Here is a 24858-nt window from a genome sequence, read left to right as displayed (position 1 = left end):
TTGCTATATGGTTGTGAAATGTTAATACACATATTGTCTCATATAAACCTCACCACACTCGGGATGAAGAACTGTTTGAAGGAAACACACCACCTTAAAGCAACTCCTTCAGGTACTTTTACAGTCACGTCTTGCTCCCGGGCCTCCCTGCTGTTTTTGAAGGCAGATTTCCAAGGTCACGTAACTGCCGGTTTTTGGAAGGGACACGGATGGTGGAGTGGAAAGTGTCTGGAAGTGTCATCTTCAGACCTGACACCAACTCGAAGTTGAGCAGGTCCAGGCATGTCAGTCCTGCCTCAGCCAGTGTTCTGGTTGGTCGAAGGTTTCTTTGGGCACGATGACGATGACGTTGCCCCCACAGCGAGCTTGCTGGTGTCAGTCTGCTCTGGCTGCACACGCAGGTCGGCGTCCCACGCGCCCAGCCGCCCGGGCACAGCATCCTCCCATTTCGTCCTGAAGCTCAGAGAGGATAGTCACCCGCCCAGGGCCACACAGCGAGGGGGCGAGGTGCCGAGATGGCTCCCACTCAGTCTCTCTGCCTCCAGATCCTCTGTCCTCGATTCCCGACTGGAGGAGGGACAGAGCCGGGCCAGCGGCGTGCAGCCCGCCCGCGTCCACCTGCTGTGTGGCCGCCAGCTAGCGACTTCCCTCTCTGGGGCCGAGATCGGCAGGTCAGAACAAGGTCCTTTGAACTCTGACATTCTGTCCCTGTTTAGAAACCATTATACAACTTGAACAAAAACCAAAAACATTCAGCACAAACCCTGAAGTACTGGCGGCTCCACGTGGTATTTCGAAGTCAGAAGTCGGGGGGTGTCTTTGAGTGCGTCAGGCCAGCACTGTCCCCGTGGCTCTGGACAGGAAGGCCTTTTGGAACAGCCACAGCTGAAAAGTGTTTTATTGCCTCGATAATAGAAGGGTAGATACCATCTGTGCCTCTACATGACTTCCTGTCTGAAAGGGACGACGCGGCGGAAGCAGGGGAAGCAGCCGGCCGGCAGCCTTCTGATTGCTATTCCAGCGACCTCATTAAGGCTTTTCTGCAGCCGCGTAGTGAGCGGTCACGTGGCCAGCGCGCGCTGGAATCTGTGCCTTTCATTTCTCTCCCGAAAGTCCTCCCAGCAGCCTCTGAGATATATTCTTATCTCCTTTCACAGACGGGGCAGCTGAGGCTTCCAGCAGCAACCACGTGACAGGAGGGGGCTGCTCTTAACCACCAGGCCGTGGTGGGTTGGGCGCCCTCTGCTGGTCACCACCCAAACCTGCATGTTCTCTCCTCTTGCTAGTAAATACTACGAAAAGGAAGCGCTCCTGATGGACCCCGTGGATGGCCCCATCCTTGCGTCTTTGTTGGGTGAGTGGTCCGCGCGCTGAGCTTCGGCTGGTCTCGGCTCACAGGGCACCTCCTAAGGGCCTCTCTCACCTGCCTCCAGCCTCCGCCATCAAAACGTACTTGTTCCCTGTCTCTCGCTCCCAGGGTCTTGTGCCTCGCCTTAGCAGGACCTGGGGCGTCCTTGCTGGCTAGAGGAGAGGGGCATGAAATGGGTGGCCATCTGGTGGTGGACGGGAGGGCGGACTTTCCGGCCGAGCGTGCAGCCCCGTCCGCTGTGCAGTGGGGCCCTGCGCGCTGGAGTACACCAAGATGAAGACGGCGGACCACTTCTGGACCGACCCCTCCGCCGACGAGCTCGTCCAGAGGCACCGCATCCACAGCTCACACCTGCGACAGGACTCGCCCACCAAGCGTCCAGCCCTCTGCGTGAGTGGGGGCGGTGGGGCCCTGGGGGGCAGCTCGCTGAGCGCCTGTCTCGGCGTGGGGGCAGGAGTGGGCCTTGGGGGTCACGGCAGGCTTCGTCCTCCACCTCTGCTCACACTGTCAGATCCAGAAGAGGCACTCGAGTGGCAGCGTGGACGACCGGCCGTCCCTCTCCGCACGCGACTACGTGGAGTCGCTGCACCAGAACTCGCGCGCCACCCTGCTGTACGGCAAGAACAACGTTCTCGTCCAGCCGGTGAGCCGCCAGCTCGGGCCCAGCTCCCCACGGGCCGGTGAGCGGCCAGCTCGGGCCCAGCCCCCCACGGGCCGGTTGAGCCACCAGCTCGGGCTCAGCTCCCCACGGGCCGGGCCGGTGAGCCCCCAGCTCGGGCCCAGCTCCCCACGGGCCGGGCCGGTGAGCCCCCAGCTCGGGCCCAGCTCCCCACGGGCCGGTGAGTGGCCAGCTCGGGCCCAGCCCCCCACGGGCCGGTGAGCGGCCAGCTCGGGCCCAGCCCCCCACGGGCCGGTGAGCCCCCAGCTCGGGCCCAGCCCCCCACAGGGTCTGGCTCCATGTCACAGACAGGTCAGGGTCTTCCAAATGGCCGTGACCTTGGAGGGAATGACCCAGCGTCTGGGTCCCCGCTGTGTGTCCTTGAGTCACATGGGCCATGTCCACTGTCGCCTCTGGCACTACAACCAGGCCTGAGTCCTCCTCTCTCTGCAGAGGGACGACATGGAGGCCGTCCCGGGGTACCTGTCCCTGCACCAGACAGCTGATGTCATGACCTTGAAGTGGACGCCCAACCAGCTGATGAACGGGTCTGTGGGAGACCTGGACTACGAGAGAAGGTAGGGTGCTGGGTCACTCCCCTCCCCCTGGCGCAGGGAAGTCTGTGCCCTGTTCCTTGTGCCCTGGCTCTACCCTGTGTTCCATCTGGTTGTCGCCTGGCCCAGCCGCCCTGTGGTGGTGGCCTCGTGGGTAACTCCAGGACTTGGGAGGGTCCAGGAACTGACCAGAAGAATCTTAGGGTGGGGGAGTTAGGCAGAGCTCTGGCCAAAACACCACCCAGAAATATCTTATCAAAGATTTCCTAAGCCCACAGACGGCAAGTACTCCCCGCCCGCGGCCGGCTTTCCCGTCCCTCAGGGAAACGGGAAGCAGGAAGTGTCAGTTGGTGGCATCGGTCTGGGGCTGTCTCCTCTGACATCCTGGGACGTATAAGACCAGCAAAGACTTTGGGGTCCGACTCCAAAGAAACATGGGACTGGGGGTTCCCTGCTGCACCGCCCCGTGTCCCAGCACAATCAGGGGCAGCTCTAGGAAGAACAGGGGAGCCTCGTGCAGGGGGCAGCGGCCCCCTAGTTCAGCTCGCGGAGTCTCGGCAGCTGGTGGGAAGGAGAGGCCGTGGCGTCTGCCCTGTGTCCACGCCTGATCTCACCGTTCGCTGCGTTGCCCTGCTCTCTTCACCGTGTTTGGTTGTGAGCATTTCCAACATGAAAATAGATAGGACTTGAGTGCCCATCCACCAGTCCTCGCGGCCACCCCCGCCCCTGCGTTACCCGGCGGCAGCACGCAGGCAGCAGGGGTTCGTCTGTGTGTATGTAAATGAAATAAGGACTCCTTTCAAACCAGACGCTATTATTGTGTTCTGTTCAATGTTAAATCCCACTGTGAGTGATCCTGGGCCTTGGTGTGATGAATACTGTTCTCTCAGCTGGTCACTTCCTGTGCAGAGGTCACCATCTGTCCTCGGGGTCAGTGGCAGGAGCGGTTGGTCCCAGGCTGGGCCACATCATTCTGCTCCAGCCAGACCCTGGGGCAAGGAGGTGCTCCTGGCCCAGTACCTTGCCTCAGTCATTCGCACTAACCCTGGTATCGGGCCTTCCCCGACTTCCCAGCTGAGTGCACAGCGCACGGAGCCCTGAGTCTCCCTCGTGCCGTTCACAGAATCATAGTCACCTGCCGACTCTGTGCCCCATGTGTGCTGACTGTCGCCCTCCAGACCTCAGTCCCCTGAAGGCAGGGACTCTGCCTTCCTCACGTCTCCTCTGAGCACCTGCCACAGATCGCCACACAGGTGCTCAGACGTCTTTGTGAGACCGAGCAGGGAAACCGGAGTGCCTGGATTTGCTCATTAAATACTAAGCAAGGTCCTGGCCGGTTCGGCTCAGCGGTTAGAGTGTCGGCCTGCGGTCCAGAGAGACCCGGGTTCGGTTCCCGCTAAGGGCACGTACCTCGGTTGCATTTTGTCCCCGGCCCTGGTTGGTTGTGCAGGTGGCAGCCACTTGATGTGTCCCTTTCACGTCGCTGTTTCTCTCTCTCCCTCCCTCCCTCCCACTCTATCTGAACAAAAAATGGAAAAATGTCCTCAGGTGAAGATAAAAAAAAAAATGTAAATACTATGCAGGTACTTCCTATGTGCTAGGTACTGAGCTAGATACACAAGAGACAGCAGATGGATAAAAGGGGCCAAGAAGGAGGGGTCCTTAGAAAATCGGGACCAGCGAAGAAGAGTCTGGGGGGACCACAGTACAGACAGAGTCTGGGGGGGACTGCGGTGCCGGCAGAGAGCCTGGGGGGACCGCGGTGCCGGCAGAGAGCCTGGGGGGGACCGGGGTTCCGGCAGAGAGCCTGGGGGGACCGCGGTGCTGGCAGAGAGCCTGGGGGGGAATCGCGGTGCCGGCAGAGAGCCTGGGGGGGGGGAACCGCGGTGCCGGCAGAGAGCCTGGGGGGACCGCGGTGCCGGCAGAGAGCCTGGGGGGGGGCAACCGCGGTGCCGGCAGAGAGCCTGGGGGACCGCGGTGCCGGCAGAGAGCCTGGGGGACCGCGGTGCCGGCAGAGAGCCTGGGGGGACCCCGGTGCAGAGGTCGGGGCAGGCGGGTCCTGGTGGGAAGGGTGGAAGGCCTGCGGGCGAGGTCTTCTGGCCTCGGGGCCCTTCCGCTCTGAGGCGAACAGACATCCCACAGCTTAACCTTCCCTCGCCTCCCAGTGTCTACTGGGACTACGCCATGACCATCCGCCTGGAAGAGATCGTCTACCTGCACTGCCACCAGCAAGGTAGGGGCTGCGGTGGGAGCACAGGGCGGGTCCTCCCTCTCGATCCCCTGCCGGCCCACCCTCGTATGACCTGTGCGACCTCAGCAACCGACTCATCTCTAGGCCTCAGTTTCCCCTCGGTGGGGATCATACAGCACCTGCTCATGGGTTAGTGTGAGGATCGAGTGACAGATGTTAAGGGCTCAGCATCAGACCTCTGGTGCCCCTCGCTGGCACTGAGCGCTTACGATGTGCCAAGCGTGACCCCGAGCACGTGCATGCCTGTGAGCGCATCAGCGGTGACCTCGCGACGGGCTCTGTCATTCCCAGTTGACGGGAGGAAGCAGCGAGGCACAGAGACACACAGCTTGTAAGCTCCAAGCCGAGACTTGAATCCGGGTCTTTGTCACCCCGAAGTTAGTGTTCTGCAAATCGGGGATTATGACTGGAGTTCCCCTTTAAAGCTCAAAGAAGGTATAGTCCTAATAAGCAGAGAGTCATCCTGCTTGGGAAAGCAAGGGGCCTGCGGCCCACCAAGGCGCAAAACATTTAAGCGTATTTAATGAGGTAGACCTGGGCTGCTTACTAGCTGTGTGACCCTTGGCGAGTTACATAACCTCTCTGGGCCTCGGTTTCATCGTTCGTAAAATAGGCAGTAGTAGATGCCTTATATTTTGAGTTGTACAATGAGATGGTGCCTTTTACACGATGTGCTGACGTACAGTAAGTGCGTGATCCGTGCTGGCAACAGTTAACGGCTCCCTGCCAAGGGGCGGGTCTGAAAGCCTCCGTACGGAAATAGGTCAGGTAGATTTGTAGGGGGCGCTCGAGGGGCATGGGGTGCTGGGGGCATCCTTTTCCTTTGGTGGGTGGCTGAAGAGAGGCCAACCACACTCTTCTTGACCAGTCCTAATGTTCCCAGTGAATGGTGACGGGAGGCGGGATGAAAGGGACTCAGGAGGTAGAACTGCCCCTGACCTCTGTCCAGGCCTGTCCCAGAGCCTCAGGGCAGGTCCACGTGTCCGGCCCGGCGTGCCTGGGGGGGTGTGTCGGCCAGGAGGGCCCTGTCACCGGGCCTCAGGTGACTCACTGTTGGGTCACATGGCAGTGGACAGCGGTGGGACAGTGGTGCTGGTCAGCCAGGACGGGATCCAGAGGCCGCCCTTCCACTTCCCCAAGGGGGGGCACCTCCTGCAGTTCCTGTCGTGCCTGGAGAACGGGCTGCTCCCTCACGGGCAGCTGGATCCCCCACTCTGGTCTCAGCGGGGAAAGGTGAGTGAGCTGGGCCCAGGGAGGTGGGGTGGGGTCGGCCATGGGGAGCGGTCCCAGGCCCTTACGTGGCTTTGAGGGCTCTTGCACACCCTACCCAGACCCTCAGGCCTTGCAGGTGGGGTCAGGTGTGTCCCAGGGACTATGCGTTGGGACGTGTTTTTTCAGGGCAAAGTATTTCCCAAACTGCGGAAGCGAAGCCCTCAGGGTTCCGCCGAGTCCACGTCTTCAGACAAGGAAGAGGACGAGGCCACGGATTACGTGTTCAGGATCATCTACCCCAGCCTGCACTCTGAGCTCGGTAAGCGGTCCTGTGCCCAGGAGCCGCCCGTTAGCTGACCCTGAAAGTGACCCGCGTGTTTAGAAACAGGACAAGAGGTCTGGTGCTGGGGCCAATGAGGGGACCAGGAATCAGGAAGTTTGTATCTCGGCGGCCTCGATTTGCCCCCAAATGAGAACAAATAACCCCTGTCTTCTCAGCAATAGAGGCGGCTGACTGGCAGGGGCATGAGGTGGTGGCAGCGGCGCGGGCTCTGAGATCCTGGTGAACTCGGGCAAGCCCCTTCCGCGCTCTGTGCCTCCTTTCCACCGCCTATAAAGTGGAGATGTTGGTAGCACGTACTTCACGGGGCTTTGGGGGGATTACATGGGGTAAAGCACTTGACACAGAGAGAACTCTCAGACGTCGGCTCAAAGTGTTGTGAGGATGCAGAGATGGCGAGGTCGTCCGAGCGAAGCCCGCAGGATACGGCCTTGCCCACGGCAGGCCCTCGAGGAGAGTGCAGGCGGCAGAGGGGACGCGGAGCACGTGGCACGGGAGACGACAGCCTGTCGCAGGGGTTTGCCTGGTGGCTGCCCAGAGACAGGCGCTCAGTGAATGGAGACTTGCCATTCAGATCGTCATGACCGTGGGCTGTTGTCAGGATTAAGTGAATCACTATTTGAAAAGTTCTTGGAAGGAGGCCTGGCATTTATTGGATTAAGCACTGTATTGATGTCTGTTAAACAAATCAGCATCGCATTATATGTTCTTTCTGTTCACCTCGTTTTATTTAACGCTCTGTGGCCCCATTGATCCTATTTGATGGACCATGACTCTGAGCCTCCCTTTGCTTAAGTGACCTTGACTGGGCAGCAAGAGGCTCTTTGGAAGCAGACGCCCTTCCCGCAAGGCTGAACTGACCATGCCCGGCCACTCAGTGCTGATTCTCATTGGCTCGGGGTGTGGGGCAGGCTTGGCGGGAAGGTCTTCCGGGGCTTGGGCCGGTGTGTTTCCATCCACGGCCAGTTGGGAGCACAGTCTCCTGTGGCTGCGACATTAAGAGCCAGAGTGTCCTAAGGGTTCATGTGCCTTCCTGCCAGGCTGTCTGTGGCACACAGCCCCACCGAGAGCTGAGTCATCAGCGACGACCAGATGCCCCGTGGCCGCCTTTCCAGAAAACCCTCCCCACAGGGCTCCGTCCTCCGACAGCTGACTCGTGGGCCCTGGCGGGAAGCCAGGCTGGGAGCTGGGTGGCCCTTGTCTGGGCAGCCTCCGTGTTAGCCTCTTGGGGCCCGCGGTGCCCACGCACTCTCTTCACGCGGCACCACCCAGCTCCCAGACTCATCCCTTTGCCCAAGGGGTTGCTCTGGCCACCAAGGTCCCTCTGCCCATGGCTGGGGCACAGAAGTGCCAGGGAGTCAGTCTCCCGGAGCAGCCCTCAGCCAGCGACTGGCAGGAGGTGGTGTGCAAGTGCCCAGCTCCCTCACCCTCCGCTTTCTCTTCTGCAAAGGGGAAGAGAAATGCGTTCCCTGCCGGGCGGGGTCGTCAGGTGGCAAGGCACCCTCTGCCTAGCATGGCCCCAGCCCATGGGAGCACTTGATAAATGTCAGCGTTGGTTCAGGGTGTGGGAGCCGTGTGGGGGAGGGCGGGGAAGGGTCCAAGCCGAGGAACTGGTTCTTCTGGTCGTTTGGGCGGCCGCCCGCCTCTGACCTTCCGTTTCACCGGTGCTTTTTGTTTTGTGTCTCAAGTTGTTCCCGACCCCTTGGGCAGCACGTCCCCTGTCTCCGTGGGCCCTGCCTGGACGGTGGTTCCTGCGGGCCGGTCCGTGCTGGTGGTGGCCAAGGGCAGTCGGTGGGAGCAAGCCAGATGGGATGCCACGCTCCCCAAGCCAGGCTTGAAGCAGCAGCCCCCCAGTAATGTCTGGGTCCTTCCACCCCTGGGACTGGGTACCAGCCACCTCTGCCATGTTGTCATTTGAGTCTTGGTCCCATTGGAGATGGAGGAGAAAGACAAATCAGTACCTTACACTGTCTGGCTGGTGCCTGCAGGACACAGCGTGGAGGGTTGTGGGCTCCGTAGTGAGGGGCTGGGGCAGAGCGTGCTCGCCACACCTGGGCGCAGCTGCTCAGCGCTTCCCTGGGCCTGACTGAGAACTGGGGCCATTTTTCTAGAACATTTTACAGGAGTTCTGGTCACTCTTGGCCAGCTCATTGGTGAGCCTGCCTGGGGAGGAAGTAGTGTAACAAACCACTTTGGTGGCCCCGGAAACCTCATTCTGGAGGCAGCTTTCTCCTGTGCCACGGGGTCGGGGCTGACCTTGGGTGGCTGAGTCCTGGGAGCCGGAGGGAAGACGCGGGTGTTGGCACTCACCCTTGAGGGCGCAGGACACATGGTGTAAATGTGCACCCCTCTTAATTTCCTAGAGCAAGGCTTGGCAAACTACGGCCTGCAGGCCAAATCCAGCCTCATCCTGTGTGGCCCACGAGCTGGGAATAGTTTTTACATTTTTTAAATAACTGAAAAAAATGAAAAGCAGAAAAATACTTTGTGACAGGTGAAAACAATTTGAAACTCACATTTCAGTGCCCATAAATAAAGTTTTATTAGCACACACCCATGCTCGCTTGTTTACATTTTGTTGGTGGCTCCTTTTGCAACAGCAGAGTTGAGTGGTTACGATAGCAACCAAATGGCTCATAGATCCAAAAATATTTCCTCCCTGGCCCTTTACAGAAAATATTTATTCAGCCCTGTCCTACAGAAAATTTCTTAGCTCCTTCTCGAACGGGCAAGAGGCCAGAAGTTAACCACAGGCGTTGTGTGTGTCACCGCTAGGTTTGCTCTGCAGCGTCACAGACAGGCTGCGGTTGTCATGGAGCTGCGGAAGAACAGCCAGGGGGACTTGAGTGCTGTTGCTGGCAGTTGCTCAGGAATCACCAGCGCCCAGGAGTTAGGAGATCAGGCGGCCGTGCCTTCTTGGTTTTCAGATGTGGCTGCTGTATCAGAATTGTTTTTGAAATATAGACTGAAGGGCTGTATGACCAGAAGGTTTTAATTCGGTAGGTCAGGGGTGGGATCCAGGCTTCTGGCTCTTTGACAAGCCCTCCCCCTGATTCTGGGAGTCACCAACCTGGGTGAGACCCAGTTGGAGCAGCTGTGTGGCCCAGGACCAGGGACAGCACAGGTGCCCTTCAGTGAGGACCCCACTGGGTTCTTGCCCTTGTGTGCCCTGCCTCATCAGATGAGTCGGCTCCCTGTCTTACCACCAGAGACTCTCTCACCCAGAGAGTCTGTCTTTGGGGACCGGAGACCATCTGCCATCCCAGAAGCCCCCAAAATGACAACATGGTGCGAGGCTTGGCCTCCTGCTCTGGGTTGGGCCTGCTTTCTTGGCTCTGGTCTCTCTCTTCCCTTCCACTCTCTTCCCTGTTATCAGCCCTGCCCATTTGCCGGGGGACCCAGACTTGGTGATGGCTTTCACTGGATCGTGGGCTCAAGGACGTGGGTCAGACGATGATTGGGGTTGCTGTTTCCTACTGTGACACGGGCTTTTCCTATCCCTGTGCTGGCCAAGGAGCGAGCTGCTTGTTTTGAGTGAGGTTTCTGTAACCGACGTAGGCTCAGCCAGGGCTCTTCCTCTGCCCCTTCACCCCACCACAGTGCCCCAGGACCTGATGGATGTCTCCATGAGCAACCTGCCGTCCCTCTGGCAGCCCAGTCCCCACAAATCCTCTTGCTCATCCTGCTCACAGAATGGCTCGGTGGATGGTGGTGCGACCAATGGCTGCAAGCATGAGAGGTATGAGGGCTTGAGCTGTGGATGGGGGGAGTGGAAGGGTTGACCAGAGATCTGCAGACACCTGTCACTTGCCTTGCTCTGGCTTCAGAGGCTCTAGAACAGCGGGTCTCAACCTGGGGGTCGCAGCCCCTCTGGGGGTCGCACAACCCTTTCACAGAGGTCACCTAAGACCATCGGAAAACACATATTTCCGATGGTCTTAGGAACCGAGACACGGCTCCTCTATCCGTCTCCAGGCGGGGCCGCCCACATGCAGACACGCCCACAGTCAGCATGAGGGACTGTACCAAAGGGTCGGCATTAGGAGGGTTGGGAACCGCTGCTCTAGAGTCATCCGAGTCTAGGCCAAAGCTTCTCCTTGTGAAGCCCTAGCTACTGGAGCCTCCTCACATGCATCAGTCAGGGTGAACGAGGCACGTCGCAGTCACAGTCCTGAAGTCAGCAGTGGCTGTTACAGCAGAGGTGTATTTGTCATGCATGCCAGGTGTCTGTTATGGGTCAGCTGGAGACTCTGCTTTCTCCACGTTAAAGCCCCCCCTTGCTGGCTGACGGAGCCACCACCATCTGGAATATTGCCAATCACCGTGACCGAAGGAAGGTGGCTTGGAGGGACTCGAACCAGCACTGAAATGCTGCAGCCCGAACGAGGCACCTGTCACTCCCACCCACACCTCCTTGGCCCTGTCCGCAAGGGGCCAGGAAGTGCGGTTCTCCCGTGCTCCTGCTTAATGACAGCCACACAATGGGGACACTGAGGCCTACTTTATGTAGCTGTTGTAAGGACAAATCAAATAGTGGTTTAAAGTGGCCATCATGTGGTACTTGGCACATGGTAATAGTCAATAAATGACACACTGTTTTACTGTATAAAGTTAAACCCCAAGATCATCTCTTTCCTTGCACATTGAACATGGGTCTCTTTCGAAGAACTACTCAGCCCGTTCATGAGCACGGTCTGTGTCCCACTGGCCTGGCCTGGGGAAATGGGATCCTTCTTTCCCTGCTGGATCTCTGTCCCACTGGGTGGTCAGTCTTCAGCTGTAGGAGCATAAAGGGTGGGGGCTGGATTCAGATTTTTTAAGTCTTCTAAGCCCCGTGGACCAGAAACATTATCCCCTGAGCAGATTCTCAGTCCATCCCAGACCTCCTGAAGCAGAATCTGCACTACCAAGATCCCAAGACCAGATGTGTCCTTTCGTGGGCGAAGCACCGCTGTAGCTGGCAGTGTCACGTGTCAGTGTGCAGCAGAACCGCCTGGGGAGGGAGCGCACCCTGCTGCTTCCTGGGCCCCCCCAGAGGTCCTGCCCGAGTGGGTCAGTGCGGGCCTAGGAACCCACACGGTGGAGAAATTCCAAGTGATCACGGGCTGGTGGCCCATGGACCACTGAGAAATGCTGTTCTGACGTAGTACCCCCCCTCATTGTGTCTGCTTACACACCTCTAGTGACAGGTAGCTCACAGCCTCGCAGACAGCCAAGTACACACTGGAGCAGCCTCAGTGAGACGCTGCTCTCACGTGATCTGAGTAGCTCGGGCCTCACCAGCCTGAGGGCACAGAGAGGGTGACTGTGAAGTTTAATGCCTCTGGGTATAACTGGGGGGCCTCAGCCATGTCTCCTCAGTGTCCCTGGGTTTTCCTGGGTGTCCCCTAGGATGACTTTACTCTGTTCTGTGCAAGAATGCACAGCACTCCCTCCCGCACTCCTTACTTTCCAACAGTGCTGGGGCCTATTCCTGTCCCATTTTTCAGCCCCTCCCCCCAATTCCCATACAAGGAGAATCTCTGAGGGATCACCTACTTTGCAGTCAGCTGAACTCTGAGTCCCAGTTTGGGTCAGTTTGGTTCAGCTGGGTCACTTCAGAAGTCAGAACTCTTTCTGAAAGTGTCAGAAACCCACTTCCAACTGGTTCAAGTAAAAAGGAAAATCTTGGCAGAATTGAAAAGTCCAACAGGTGCAGAGGCTTCAGGTATGGCTGGATCCAGATGCTCAAAACAGGACTCTCTCTGTTTCTTTGGCTCTTGCCTCTGTTTGCCACTGTGATGGTTTCATTCTCTGGTGGGCTTTTCTGTGCAGTAGCAGAAATGGATCCCAGCTGCCACTGCCCCATATCCCAGTGGCTTAGAAACTGAATCAGGGGAAACAGTGTCTGTTCCCCAGTTGTTCCAACAGAAGTCCCAAGGCTGATTCTCATTGGCTCAGGTTGGATCACGTCATCACCTCTGACCCAGTCACTGAGACTCCAGCCTGAATCATGGACTGGGTAGAACCAGCTCCACCCAAACCATAGGGGCAGATTTGGGGACTCCAAGCTGATAGCAGAAGGGGCAGTGATGCTGCATGGGCAGAAATAATGCCCCCGCAGTCCCCTTGACAGCCGGTTTTAATCTGCTCCTAGAGATAATGAGCTGTCACCCCTCCAGGAAACCTGGGTCGTGTGTGGATCTTCTCTGAGTTTCTCCCTTTTCCTCCACCTGCAGGGCTCCCCTGAAGCTTCTCTGTGACAACATGAAGTACCAGATCCTCTCCAGAGCCTTCTATGGATGTGCGTACTGACCTTACTTGCCACTGTGGTCTCCAGGGAGCACTCACCGAGTGCCTGCTGCATGCCTTCAGTGTCAGGGGAAGGAGCCCGGCTCTGGGGTCTGGACCTGTGCTCCTGTTTCCTAGATGCCTGGTTTGGTGACATTACATTCACTTCTCTGAGCCTCAGTTTCCTCATCTACAGATTGGGGATAAATATTATACTTTGGTCCTAAGAGGGCCGTGATCAGTGGGGTTCCTCGGTGGCAGGGGTTTGGTTCAATCACTGGTGCATTCCTGGTGCCCACCTTAGAGTGTTGTTTTCAGAGCTGAGTGAGAAGCATGTGTATAGACTGCACCGCGCATCGCACGCCACAGGTGCTCCATACCTGTCCGTTCCCTTCTGCTGTGGGAAGAAGCAGAAGAGGGATGTGTCCTGATCTCTTCCCGAGAACTTAAAACTAAATTCAAAATATAAGTACTCTGATGATTTAATTTCAACAAGCGAGGAAACTAAGGCACAGAGAGGCGAAGTGACTTGTCCAAGCTCACACAGCTCATGGCCACAGAGTGGGACTCAGCCCCAGGCCGGCCTGGCTTCAGAGGCTCTGCTTTCTCCTCTCTGCTGTAGGACTCTTGGCAGGTTCAGTGCCCCCAGCCTCTCAGCCTGGATGCAGAGAAAACATGAGGGTATTTTCAGGATTCTGGAGAAGTGTCACATGTGCATGGGCCTGTCCCCCAGGGCCGGGAGAGGCACGGGAGCCTGAGCCCGCCCAGGTCAAGGTCTGCCTTTCTGTGCCTAGCGCAGGGCCTGGCGTAGAGCAGGGCCCGGGGACTATTATGGACTCAAATGGAAGCGCTTCCTGGATGACGGGGAGCGGGTTACGAGGGGTCTCGAATGACGTCATCACACAATGTGGCTCATCCCTGATGGCAGTCGAGAGCCCAGGTTCCAGAACCAGGCAGTTTGGGTTCAAATCCCAACGCTACCCTTCTCAGTGTGTGACCTGAGCAAGTGGTGAAACGTGTGGTTCAGTTCCCGCCTGTCAGAAGGGGGCAACGAGGGTACCTGCCGTGGTGAGGATGGGAGTTGGAATGTGTAACTCCAGGCGCAGCCCCCGGTACTTAGGCTGTGCTGTGTCGGTGTTAGCCACATATCCTCAGCGTCGTCGGCAGGGGAGTCCTCGGGTTCTGGAAGGTCAGGGTCCTCTCTGGAGTTAAGGGGGTGAGGGGAGAGCCAAGGACAGGTATGGCGTCCGCACAAACAAGCCAGTGTTGCCGAGTGCCTCTTGTGTGCCAGGCACTGCGCCCTCCAGGTGCCGGATGGATCGGGGGAAGGTTGGCAGGCACAGTGCAGGCCCTCTCTGAGAGCAAACCGCTGCCCTCAGTGTCTTCTCGGTGTGACTTGCCAGGACTTCCCGTTCCCAGTCTCGTCATGGATTGAGGCGCCGAGGCACAGTGAGCCCGCAGTCACTAGCCCCTTCTTGCCTGCCCCTTCTCTGCCTCCATCCTTGAATTAAATACCTCGATTCCAGCAGAGGAGGTGGTGTCACCCTGACCAAAGTTGAGAAAGGTGATAGAACCTCCCCAGGGTCACAGAGATTAAGCTGTCAAGCCAGCAAGTGACTTCACCCCTGTGAGCCTAAGCTTCCTTGCCTGGAAACGGCGGACGGTGAGAACTCGTTGGGTCCTGAGGGTTCAGGAAGACTGGACAAGCACCTGGGACACTCTGAGGCAAGGCAAGAAGGGTTGGAGGATGGCTGATGATCCTTTCCCTCTCTCCCCGCACAGGGCTTGCCTACTGCAGACACCTGTCCACCGTGCGGACCCACCTGTCAGCCCTGGTCAATCCCGTGATCGTGTCTCCCGACCTGCCCTGCGATGCTGGACGCGGGCTGACGGCGGGCATCTGGGAGCAGTACCTTCAGGACAGCACCGTAAGGCGTGGCCCGGCTCACCTGGGCGGGGCCGAGACTGCAGGGCGGGCCCATCCTGTGACCTGAGGACTAGACCTGTCTGTGGGGACTCGAGGATGTTGTGATAGCTTTGAGTTCTGCAAACCCAATTGAAGGCTCCCTCCTAGTCCCTGAGAGTTCCAGGACCATAGCCTGCTTTTGCCAATTGAGGTGGGGTCAAGGAGGACGGAAAAGACAGTGCTCGCCTGGAAGGAGAAGGCCTGTCAGTCACCGAGCGCTTGTTAGGCACCGGCTGTATGCTCAGTCCTGCAGGAGGCGCTGGGAGTCCCAGTGGGCAGGAGTTCATCACCCCCGTGGGCCTGCGTAGAACGATGAGAGTAGCTCAGTCAGAGGAGGCAGCTGGACTCAGAAAACCCACCGCTGTTCAAAACGTTCTTCCGCCTGTGTTAGGGCCTGAGATTCTGCCATTTGGATATGTCACATGGAAACAGATTTCTGAGGTTTTTCCTAAGAATTCAAATGTCCCTGGAAGGAAAATGTTTATGTTTGAAAAGAGTTTCATAGTCAGATAGCTCAGGAAATAAGATTAAACAGCTCTTGGTATCCTGAAGGATTTCTTTGAACCCTGACTATGCCAATGTGCTTGTCACTCTCAGGAAATTGGGGGTACGGGGAGGGCAGATGGAGCACTCCCTCAAATGGATTTGGCCACAGAAACCTTTGTTGGAAAAGGACCTCCCGTGGCTTGTGGAAGGTGAATCCACGTTGAGAAACACGAATTGAACTGCTTCCAGGAGCAGGCGGTACCTGACCCTCCACGCTGGATGAGCCAGCCGCCGGTGCCTTTCCACCGGGCCCTGGGGGCCGGGCTGGCGAGCACCTGGCCCTGGCTGGCTTCTCCACTCTGGGGAAGGTGCTGTGTGTCTGTTAATGTGGGATTGCCAGGGGACTCGGTGAGAACAACAGCCTGGTTCCCAAATCTGGGCAAGCAGGGGCTTGTTTTACATTTTTGCCAAAAACAGTTGTTTTTCTGACGAGATCGGGCGCGTTCAGGGTGGTATGGCCGTAGACCAGTTGTTTTTCTAAATTACAGGAGGCATTTGTATTTACCGTAACAATTCAAAGACCGAAGGATGCACATTTTATATATAGAATACAAATTTTTTATTTTTATCTTTGCTTTTACTATTGCAAAAGGGGAAAGAGACGTCAGAATAGAACTGAGCTCAACTCCAAATTCAGAGAAGACAGCTGTTGATGTATGGCCAGTGAGCAGGGTGAGGGGCCAGTGGGTGGAAAACTAACAGAAGACATCCAGGGTGGGGGTTCCTGCTAAAGCCAGGCCAGAGGTTTGTGCGTCAGGCTGTGAGAGGCGAGGAACTAGGTCAGATGTCCAGGTGAGACTCCCCCTAAACTGCCAGCAGGATTTCTGCTCAGCCGGGCAGGCAGGTGGAGGACAGGCCCAAGGTTGAGGCCTCGACCAAAGAGAACTCAGGAGCCTGCCTGACGTTCGACGCTGAAGGAGAGAGTCTTTACAGTTTCTAAAAAATACTTCCCTTCTGCTTTACTTCTCTAGCTCAGATCCCTTGAGTTAATTGAATAGGGTTAGTTTGGTGTAGACTGTATCCTGTGTTTTCTATGCTTGTACATCCATAGAGCATCTATACAAATGTATCTGTAACTCCTTTAAAAAATGAGGTGACATTATATTTGTATTTTCAGTGACCAGCTTACTTTTATATTGAGGATGTACTTATGAATTGTTGAATATTAGAACCGTAGCGATTCATATATGGATGGACCATCATTGATTCAAATCTTTCCCTAATGGTAGATATCTGGCCTCTCTCTTTTTAAAAAATTGTGCCAGCAGTGCTGTAGTTGGCCCCTTCCTAAGCACGTCTTTCTGTACTGGTGGTTTTATTTCGAGAGTGGATTCCTAGAAATAGAATGGACTGACGTGCATTTAAAATATAAACAGACCTGCGAGCTTGCTTTCCCAGAGGTCATGGTTTCCACCAGCGGCCCACGAGATGCTCGCTCCTGAGGCGTGTAAAAGACTTACCGACATCTGGGCTCCACTCCAGCTTCACTAATTTAGCATCTCTGGGAGTGGAGCCCAAGAATTTATATTTTTTGAAAGTTTCCCAAATGCTTCTAGAAAATCTTCTAGATCTTCTGAATTTGGGAGGCACTGGTCTGAGGACACATTGCTGGAAACAATAAATTAGTGGAAAACGAGTATTTTTCATCCAAGGTTTTTGCAAGCCTTTCACGGCCTATCGGCCATGTTTCCGCCGTTCTTGTTTGCATTGTTGCATCAGGGTAGACTGAACGGCAGCAATACAGAGTCCCTGCCATTTCAGTTGATTGACACCACAGGGGTATATTTCTTGCTCACTTAACAGTTCTGGGTGGGTATTCCTGCTGAGTGGGCATCTCTCTGCCCTCCAGAGGAGTCTGTCAGTCTTGTGGCCCCATCAGCCTTCAGGGACTCATGGTCACCTGCCTCTAGGCAGCAGAGGGGAAATGGGGAAGGTGTGAGGGGGAATACACCTGCTTTTTCAAAGCCCTGGACTGGGACTGCCTTCCATCACTTCCTCTCACATCCCATTGGTCAGAACCCAGTCACCTAGCCACACCTAACTGCAGGGGAGGCTGGGAAGTGGAGTCCAGCCGTGGAGTCCAGCCGTGGAGTCCAGCCGTGGACTCCGGGAGAAAAGGATGTGGATTTTTGATGAAGTGTTCACAGCCTCACCCACAGATTAGTTCTCTGATTTGTAAACGGGGCTGTCTGCATAATATGAACCAAAATTCCCACCAAGGACAAAACAAGGGCTGGTTTTGCCTTGTGGTTGCACATCTGAGACTAGCATTGAGAAGTGAAGTGGGCTTTTAATTTTGGAATAAAGAGGTGAGAGGAAACAGGATCCCCCCGCCCCTCAGGAGCCTTTCAGTGGTCATGGGCGCGCACACCAACGCACGTCGGCGCCCAGATAGACCCTGCTGGTCCCCCAGCCGGACTGACTAGGACTGCAAAGCCTTCGCCTAAGAATGGATTTTAAAAGAAAGCAAGAAAAAAATCGACTCCACAATAGGGCATACAGTTGCTAAAGCCATCCTAGTGTGCCCTGAAATTATTAGCAGGTGCAGGACAAGCTGCGCATGTCCATTGTGGATTACTTTGCTTTAACACAGTTTTCTTAGAGCTCAGTCAAGATGAAAAACCCCAAGGGGCTGGGGGGCGGGGCAGCTCTGGTCTCATGCTGGACCAAGGTGGGGCAGGCAGGTGGGGAACCAGGAAGCTTGAGGGCAATGCTGTGCAATAGAAATACGGCACAAGCCGCAGGTGTCTTTCTTTTTTTTTAATAAACATTTTACTTTGAGATAATTGTAGATTCACATCCTTTTTCATTACCTTCCTTCTCTCCTTCCTGGCACATAGTAGGTGCTCAGTTAAGTCAATTGCATGTTTTTCCTAAATATACTCAGTATACAAAATTGACTAGAAATTAAATAGAACTATAAGTTCATTATACACTGGCCTTTCTGCCGTTTGTTTTTTTTTTTAACCAAAATGTGTTCACACTAGACATGATCTGTATCTTGTTTTTTTCCAACACATTGCACATCCTTTTGTGTAGTTTCTCATAGATGCATCTCCTGCCCTTTCTACTCTGTGCTATTCCCATGGTGGGGTGTACTGTTCTCCCACTGGTGGTAGTTGAGGGGTTGCTAGGGTTTTGCTTTCATGTCATATTGCAATGGGTATTGGGTACATACGGCTTTGCTCATTCATGCCAGGGTCTCTAAGGGCTGGGTCTGAAAAGCAGAACTGCTGGGCCACGGAGTCCACCCCTGGTTTTCTGTGGACCAAACCTTTGCTCTCCCCTCCCCCCACCACAGAGTTATGAGGAGCAGGAGCTGCTGCGTCTTATCTACTATGGGGGCATCCAGCCCGAGATCCGAAAGGCTGTGTGGCCCTTCCTGCTGGGCCACTACCAGTTCGGGATGACAGAAACAGAAAGGAAGGAGGTTGGTTACCCTGGTGGACAGTGGGGTCTTTGGCAACTAAAGGAGCCAGGTACTGTGGGGCTGGGGGGCGGGGCAGCTCTGGTCTCATTTTTTTTTTTTTTAATAAACATTTTACTTTGAGATAATTGTAGATTCACATCCTTTTTTATTACCTTCCTTCTCTCCTTCCTGGCACATAGTAGGTGCTCAGTTAAGTCGATTGCATGTTATGCCATGAATGTTGCGTGGGTGCTTCCAGGGCTCAGGATCCCAGGTCAGAGCCACCTGGTCTTCCCAGTGGCGTTGGCTGTCCCCCGCGATCCCAGCACTTCAGATGACCTTGCATCTCCCCTGGCAGGTGGACGAGCAGATTCATGCCTGCTACGCACAGACCATGGCCGAGTGGCTGGGCTGTGAGGCCATCGTGCGGCAGAGGGAGCGGGAGTCCCATGCAGCCGCCCTGGCCAAGTGCTCATCAGGGGCCAGCCTGGATGGTCACCTGCACCGGATGATGCACCGGGACTCCACCATCAGCAATGAGGTGATGGGCGGTCACCTGGAGCAGGGGACGGGGTGTGAAGGCCGGGCTTGCTCCACCAGGCTGTGGTAGGAACGGTGAGGGCGGGGTGTCTGGAGCCCTGAGACAGTCTCTCTCCTAGTTTGGGGTGGAAGGTGACTCTGGAGGCTGATAGACCTGAGTTTGAACTCCAGCTCCACCATTTTTTAGCTCTGGGGCCTCAGGTCAGCACCCATGCTTCTGGGCCTCAGTTTCCCCATCTGTCAAATGGGAATAATCATTTAAGGGGGAAGTTTGTGTGCAGCTTAAATGAGATAGTGTATGTAAAGCACCTACCATAGTGCTAGACTTCTGTTTATTCAACAAATGCTTATTGAGTGCCTACCATGTGCCAGGTACTGTTAGGAATGTTCTGGAATATCAGGAATACTTCAGTGACCAAGTCAGACATATGTATTGTCACAGAGTCTCCAGTTTAGTACCCCAAAGCAGGAGCTGAGAAGAAAGTTAATTCTCTTCACTAGTAATGTATCAGCCATCAATTGCCACGCTAATACTGCATAACAAACAGCCCTGAACATCAATGGCTTCCAACAACACACATTTCCTTTTATTCATGAGTCTGTGGGTCAGCAGGTTAGTTCTGAACTCTGAAGGTCAACTAAAAGTTTTGTTGACCTTCACAGGGCTCTCTCACATACCTGGGGTGACTCAGCTCTGTTCCACGTCTCCTTGTCCAGCAGGTTAACCTGGGTGGTACGTTATCACAGTGAACACAGATCATAAAGAGGCATACACAAGCTCTTTTGCAGGCTCTACCCTGGCAACTTTGCTAACATCCCATTGGCCAAAGGTCACATGGCCAAGCCTATCATCAGAGTAGGCAGGAACTAGAAGTTGTAGGGCAAAAAGCACTTATATATACAGAGAGGGAGTAAAAAAAATTGAGCCATTCCTACAGCAGGTTACTCTGAGTTGAACTAAAATGTTAGCCAGAAGTCTCAAGTGCAGAGCAGTTGAAGGTGGAGTTTTCTGGTTGCAGGGGTGGGAGGTAGAAGCCCAGGGGCTGGTGGAGCCTCTGAGAGGCTCCGGGGAGCAGAGGGTGAGACCCCATCACGTTCATTTGCAGGTAGGAACCTGAGGGCTTGAGAGGGGACTTGCTCAAGTCAGAGAGAGAAAGCTAGACTTCCCAGCTCCCAGCCCAGCAGCCCCCTGAGCCAGTGCAGGCGCCCTGGGCCGGGTGAAGCAGCCTCACCCGTGCTCCCTCCTGCTCTCTCTCCCCCAGTCCTCCCAGAGCTGCAGTTCTGGCCACCAGAACATCCGCCTGCAGAGCGACTCCAGCAGCAGCACACAGGTGACCTTCCTCGGCCACGCCCCTCCCCACCATCCTCCCTGCAGCCCGGAGTAATGGACTTGGATGCCCATCATCCCCGGGTCACCTATGGTTTACCTGTGTTAGCTTTTATACTAGTATTAAAGATTGAGTTTTTAATTACGTAAGTAACATATAAATCTATTTTCTCTGTAAAAAAAATTAAAATATTGCAGAGAAAGCTAAATTTGGCTTTGACCATCCTTAAGCCCCGCTTGCCCTCCCCAGAAATACTGCTGCCAGTTGGCTGTGTGTCCTTCCAGCCCCTCTGTAGGACTTCACACTCACACACACGTAGACAGTGCACTGCAGTGTTTGGTAGTCTTAACATTTCCACATAAGCACCAGGGTATGTACTTATCGTTCAACAACTTTCCACTTCATGCAATGAAAAAAGGATGTTATTTCAGTCTTACTCATTAAAGAAAAAAGCGAAGTGCAAAAAGTTCATACTATGCCACTTTTTGTGTAAAAAGAAGAAATGTTAATATGTGCATGTATTTGCCTCTGTTTTCAAAAACAATGGAAAGATGAGCTGGAAACTAAGCAAAGGGTTACCCTACAGAGGTGGGGGCAGGGAATGAAGCTACATTTCCCTGAATATTCCGTTTTCTAGTTTTGACTTTGGAAGCAGGTGAATTATTTTTTACATAATTTAAAGCAGTTCAATCAAGAGACATTAAAAAACATACATTTGAAACTAACAGTAAATCAAGTTGGTGACGTAACCATACGAGAAGAAATATTTCCAGTGACATGGTCTTACACTGTTTGTCCTTGATGAAATGTACTCACAGGACACAAAGAACCACAAATAGACCTTTGAGATGTATTCTGGACATTTTCCCAGAGCATTTTATGTGTAGATGACCCTTGAACAACACGGGTTTGAATTGTGCAGGTCCACTTATATATGAATTTGTTTTTATAAATATGTACGGTACTGTAAATATGTTTTCTCTTATGGTTTTCTTTTTTAAATATATTTTATTCATTTTAGAGAGAGAGGGAGAGATAGAAACATTGATGAGAGGGAGACAGCCATCAGCTGCCTCCTGCATGCCCCCTGCCTGGGGCCCCCAGGCACATGCCCTGATCCGGAATCGTACCAGTGACCCGTTGGTGAATGGGTGATGTTCAACCAACTGAGCCATGTTGCCCGGGCTCTTATGGTTCTCTTGAGAACATTTTCTCTCCTCTACCTTACTTTATTGTAGGGATACAGTGTATAGAACATGAAAATGTGTTAACCGTTTAATTGGTAAGGCTTCAGGTCAACAGTAGGCTATTAGTAGTTAAGTTTTGGGGAGCCAAAGTTATATGTGGATGTTTAACAGTGTGAGTGGTCGATACCCCTAACTCCAGCATTGGTTAAGGATCATCTGTGCATCTAACTACTTTTGAAAACTGATCCATAATAGTCAATCACATGGATAGAGTATGCTTTGTTCAGCCCGTTCCTTATGTTGCTAATATTTTACTTAAATTATGTGCACATAAGTTTGTGTGATGACAAGTATTCTCCTTCCATTTGAATTCCTTCGTAATCCCTCTGCAGAGTCAACTGCAATGCTTCCTTGTTTCTTTCTGGATTGTTCTATGTATTTTCATGGGCATAGGTCACTTTTTATTCTTCACAAATGGGAGCATGTATTACATCTTGTTCCGCCTCACTCTTTTTGCTGACTGTGTAGTACTCCATCACATGAATGTTCTGGATTTGAACCAATCCTCTGTTGATGAGTATTGAGGTTATTGCTGGAAACAGCACCAGTGTCCATCCTAGTCCATCTGTCCTTGTGCACCTTGTCTTCAGGTGTTCGAGTCTGTGGATGAAGTGGAGCAGGTGGAGGCAGAGGGCAAGTTGGAGGAGAAACAGCCCAAGATCCCCAATGGGAACCTGGTGAATGGCACCTGTTCCCCGGACTCTGGCCATCCCTCCTCCCACAACTTCTCCTCTGGCCTCTCAGAGCACTCGGAGCCCAGCCTGAGCACGGAGGACGGTGTCATGGACGCCCAGCGCAGTGCCTCCCTGGTGCTCCGACCTGGGGACAGCAGCGTGGATGAAGGGCAGAGCAGCGAGGCCACCACCTCCCGGGATGAGGCTCCCCGTGAGGAGCTGGCCGTGCAGGACAGCCTGGAGAGTGACCTCCTTGCCAACGAGAGCATGGACGAGTTCATGTCCATCCCCGGCAGCATGGACGTGGCTCTGCCTGAAAAGGAGGGCACCCCGATGGAGGGCTGGGGGGGCGGCGAGGTGGAGAAGGGTAGCCAGGTGGACAGTGAGGACAACCTCTCCGAGGAGCCTGAGATGGAGAGTCTGTTCCCTGCCTTGGCTTCTCTGGCCGTGAGCACTTCTGCCAACAACGAGGCGTCCCCTGTGTCATCCAGCGGTGTCACCTACTCCGTAAGTGTCTAGAATTCTCCTCTCAGTTTTCTCCAGCTGCGGTAGGAGGAGTACACCCCAAACCTCGGTTATCCAGATGGCCTCTGGTTCATTGCATTTTCCACATCATGGGGGGTTCACTGTGGAAACCCAGTTGGGGAGACGGTGATAAAATACTTAACACAGGCTTTGCAGTCAAGCCGTCCTGGGTTCAAAGTGACCAGCTTAGACGGGCCACTTTACCTTTCTGAGCCTCATGTCCCTGCCTGTCTTCCTGAGTTGTTTTCAGAGCTACTGAGTCAGGTCCTGTGTGCCTCGCACTTGGTGGACACTCGGTCAGTAGCAGTCTTGGTGATGAGCATCTTGACTTAGGTCCAGTATCTCCTTTTTTCATCTTTATTGTTGAGAGTATTACTGATATCTTTTAAATATTCAAGTTTGCTTTCTTGCAAACAAAAAGTCCAAGCCACAGGAGGTCAACCGCAAGGAAGGTTTCTTTTGTGTCGATTTTCCTTCAAGAACTTATTTCCATCAAGGATACACATGCCCTGTTGGAAAGAGTCAAACACTGAGACAAGGCTGGATACGAACACCGGGAGTTATCTGTCCCACCGGCCCCAGATTGCCCTTCCCAGAGGCAACAGTACTTACTCACTCAGCCCAGATTACCTGGTGTTTACCCCCATGTCTGCAAATAACATGCTTGTATTGCTACTACTTGATCTTCTTTTAGTTTTTTTCAGTTTTAGACATCGTGCATTGACTCCCAGCTACGGAAGCAGAGGGTTTAGTCCTCTTCTTCCCCACCCCACATCCTTGCCACATAAGCGACACCGTTCCCAACCTGGACATCCAGTAGAGTTCAGTATTATATTAGTATATATTAGTATAGCATATGTCATATATTAGTTAATGACTGTCAGTAGTTTGCATTATAATAATATATGTGCACCATTTAGGCAGCTGTATTTTTTTTCTTGCAAAAATTGTGATTTCCTTAAATGTTTTCATTTTCTTTCTTCTTCTTTTTTTTTAATCCTCACCCAAGGATATATTTTCAAATATCTTCAGATAGAGTGGGAGGGGGAGAGAGGAAGAGAGAGAGAAACATCGACGTGAGAGAGACACATCCACTGGTTGCCTCCTGCATGACCCCTGCCAGGGCCGGGGACCAACCACAACCAAGGTATGTGCCCTTGACCGCAATGAACCCGGCACTCATTAGTCCACGGGCCGATCTCTAACCGCTGAGCCAAACCGGCCAGGGCTCTGCTTTCTTTTTCTTAATGTACTACCCATGTATTGTTAATTCACTCCCAAGTCTCTCCTGAAACATTCTTGGAACTTTCCCCGTTACATTATGTGAGGCCTAGGTGGAAGGTAGATTCCTCAAAAGAGGGTTTTCTTTAGCTTCTTCCTGGTACCCAGGGTCTTCCTGAGCAGAAGCAGCCTGAGGGCACTCTCATTTGGATTCCGTGCTGTTCAGTCTGCCTGGCTAGCGGGGATTTGTTACGTAAGTCACCACCCGATCTGAGTGTCAGGTATCCAGGGAGATGTCTTCTGCACCTAATTGGCCCCCGTGTTTAAGGTCGGCAGTTGTCCTTGAGGCCCCAGGATGTTAGTGTTTCTGGTTTTCCCTCTTCGGGGTCCCGCCCTAATGCGGAAAGTCTCACGAGACCCCTAACCTTCAGGGTGGGGGGACCACAGCACCACGAAGTCCACGCTTATGTCTCCCGGTTTTGACAGCTTCCCTCAAGGCAAAAGCCAGCTTCAGTATTTTCTTGCATTTTGGGGTTCACTTTGGCCTCTAAATGCTCTTCTTGCCACACCATTGGGCCGTTTCCTCAGGACTGTTGGGTGGTGAGGTCCAGCGTGTTGCCAGAGTGGACTTCGTTCAGTCTTCCGTTCTTCTTGCCGCTTCAGCAGAGGGGCAGACTTCTGCCCCGGTTATCACTCTCTCTGGGTTTCCTCATCTACAAAGCAGGAGTAACAAGTCAGCGCACCTCGT

At 54.1% G+C, this 24858-nt stretch overlaps 1 protein-coding gene across 1 annotated transcript in view; it reads left to right on the top strand.

The window, feature by feature from the left end:
- The window catches only part of SGSM1 (small G protein signaling modulator 1), a 62119-nt gene that overhangs the window by 24604 nt on the left and 12657 nt on the right, over window positions 1–24858 (top strand). The window contains exons 6-19 of the mRNA XM_036277082.1: window positions 1287–1354; window positions 1614–1759; window positions 1881–2012; window positions 2481–2605; window positions 4747–4814; window positions 5902–6065; window positions 6231–6363; window positions 9985–10123; window positions 12603–12667; window positions 14437–14582; window positions 18468–18596; window positions 18934–19116; window positions 20378–20446; window positions 22281–22871. Of these exons, the coding sequence (XP_036132975.1) occupies window positions 1287–1354; window positions 1614–1759; window positions 1881–2012; window positions 2481–2605; window positions 4747–4814; window positions 5902–6065; window positions 6231–6363; window positions 9985–10123; window positions 12603–12667; window positions 14437–14582; window positions 18468–18596; window positions 18934–19116; window positions 20378–20446; window positions 22281–22871 (2158 nt within the window). The remainder of the gene's footprint in view (window positions 1–1286; window positions 1355–1613; window positions 1760–1880; window positions 2013–2480; window positions 2606–4746; window positions 4815–5901; window positions 6066–6230; window positions 6364–9984; window positions 10124–12602; window positions 12668–14436; window positions 14583–18467; window positions 18597–18933; window positions 19117–20377; window positions 20447–22280; window positions 22872–24858) is intronic.

Source organism: Molossus molossus, unplaced genomic scaffold, assembly GCF_014108415.1.
Source record: "Molossus molossus isolate mMolMol1 unplaced genomic scaffold, mMolMol1.p scaffold_m16_p_22, whole genome shotgun sequence".
Taxonomy (NCBI): Eukaryota; Metazoa; Chordata; class Mammalia; order Chiroptera; family Molossidae; genus Molossus; species Molossus molossus.
This window is presented reverse-complemented; position numbering and strand designations above follow the sequence as displayed.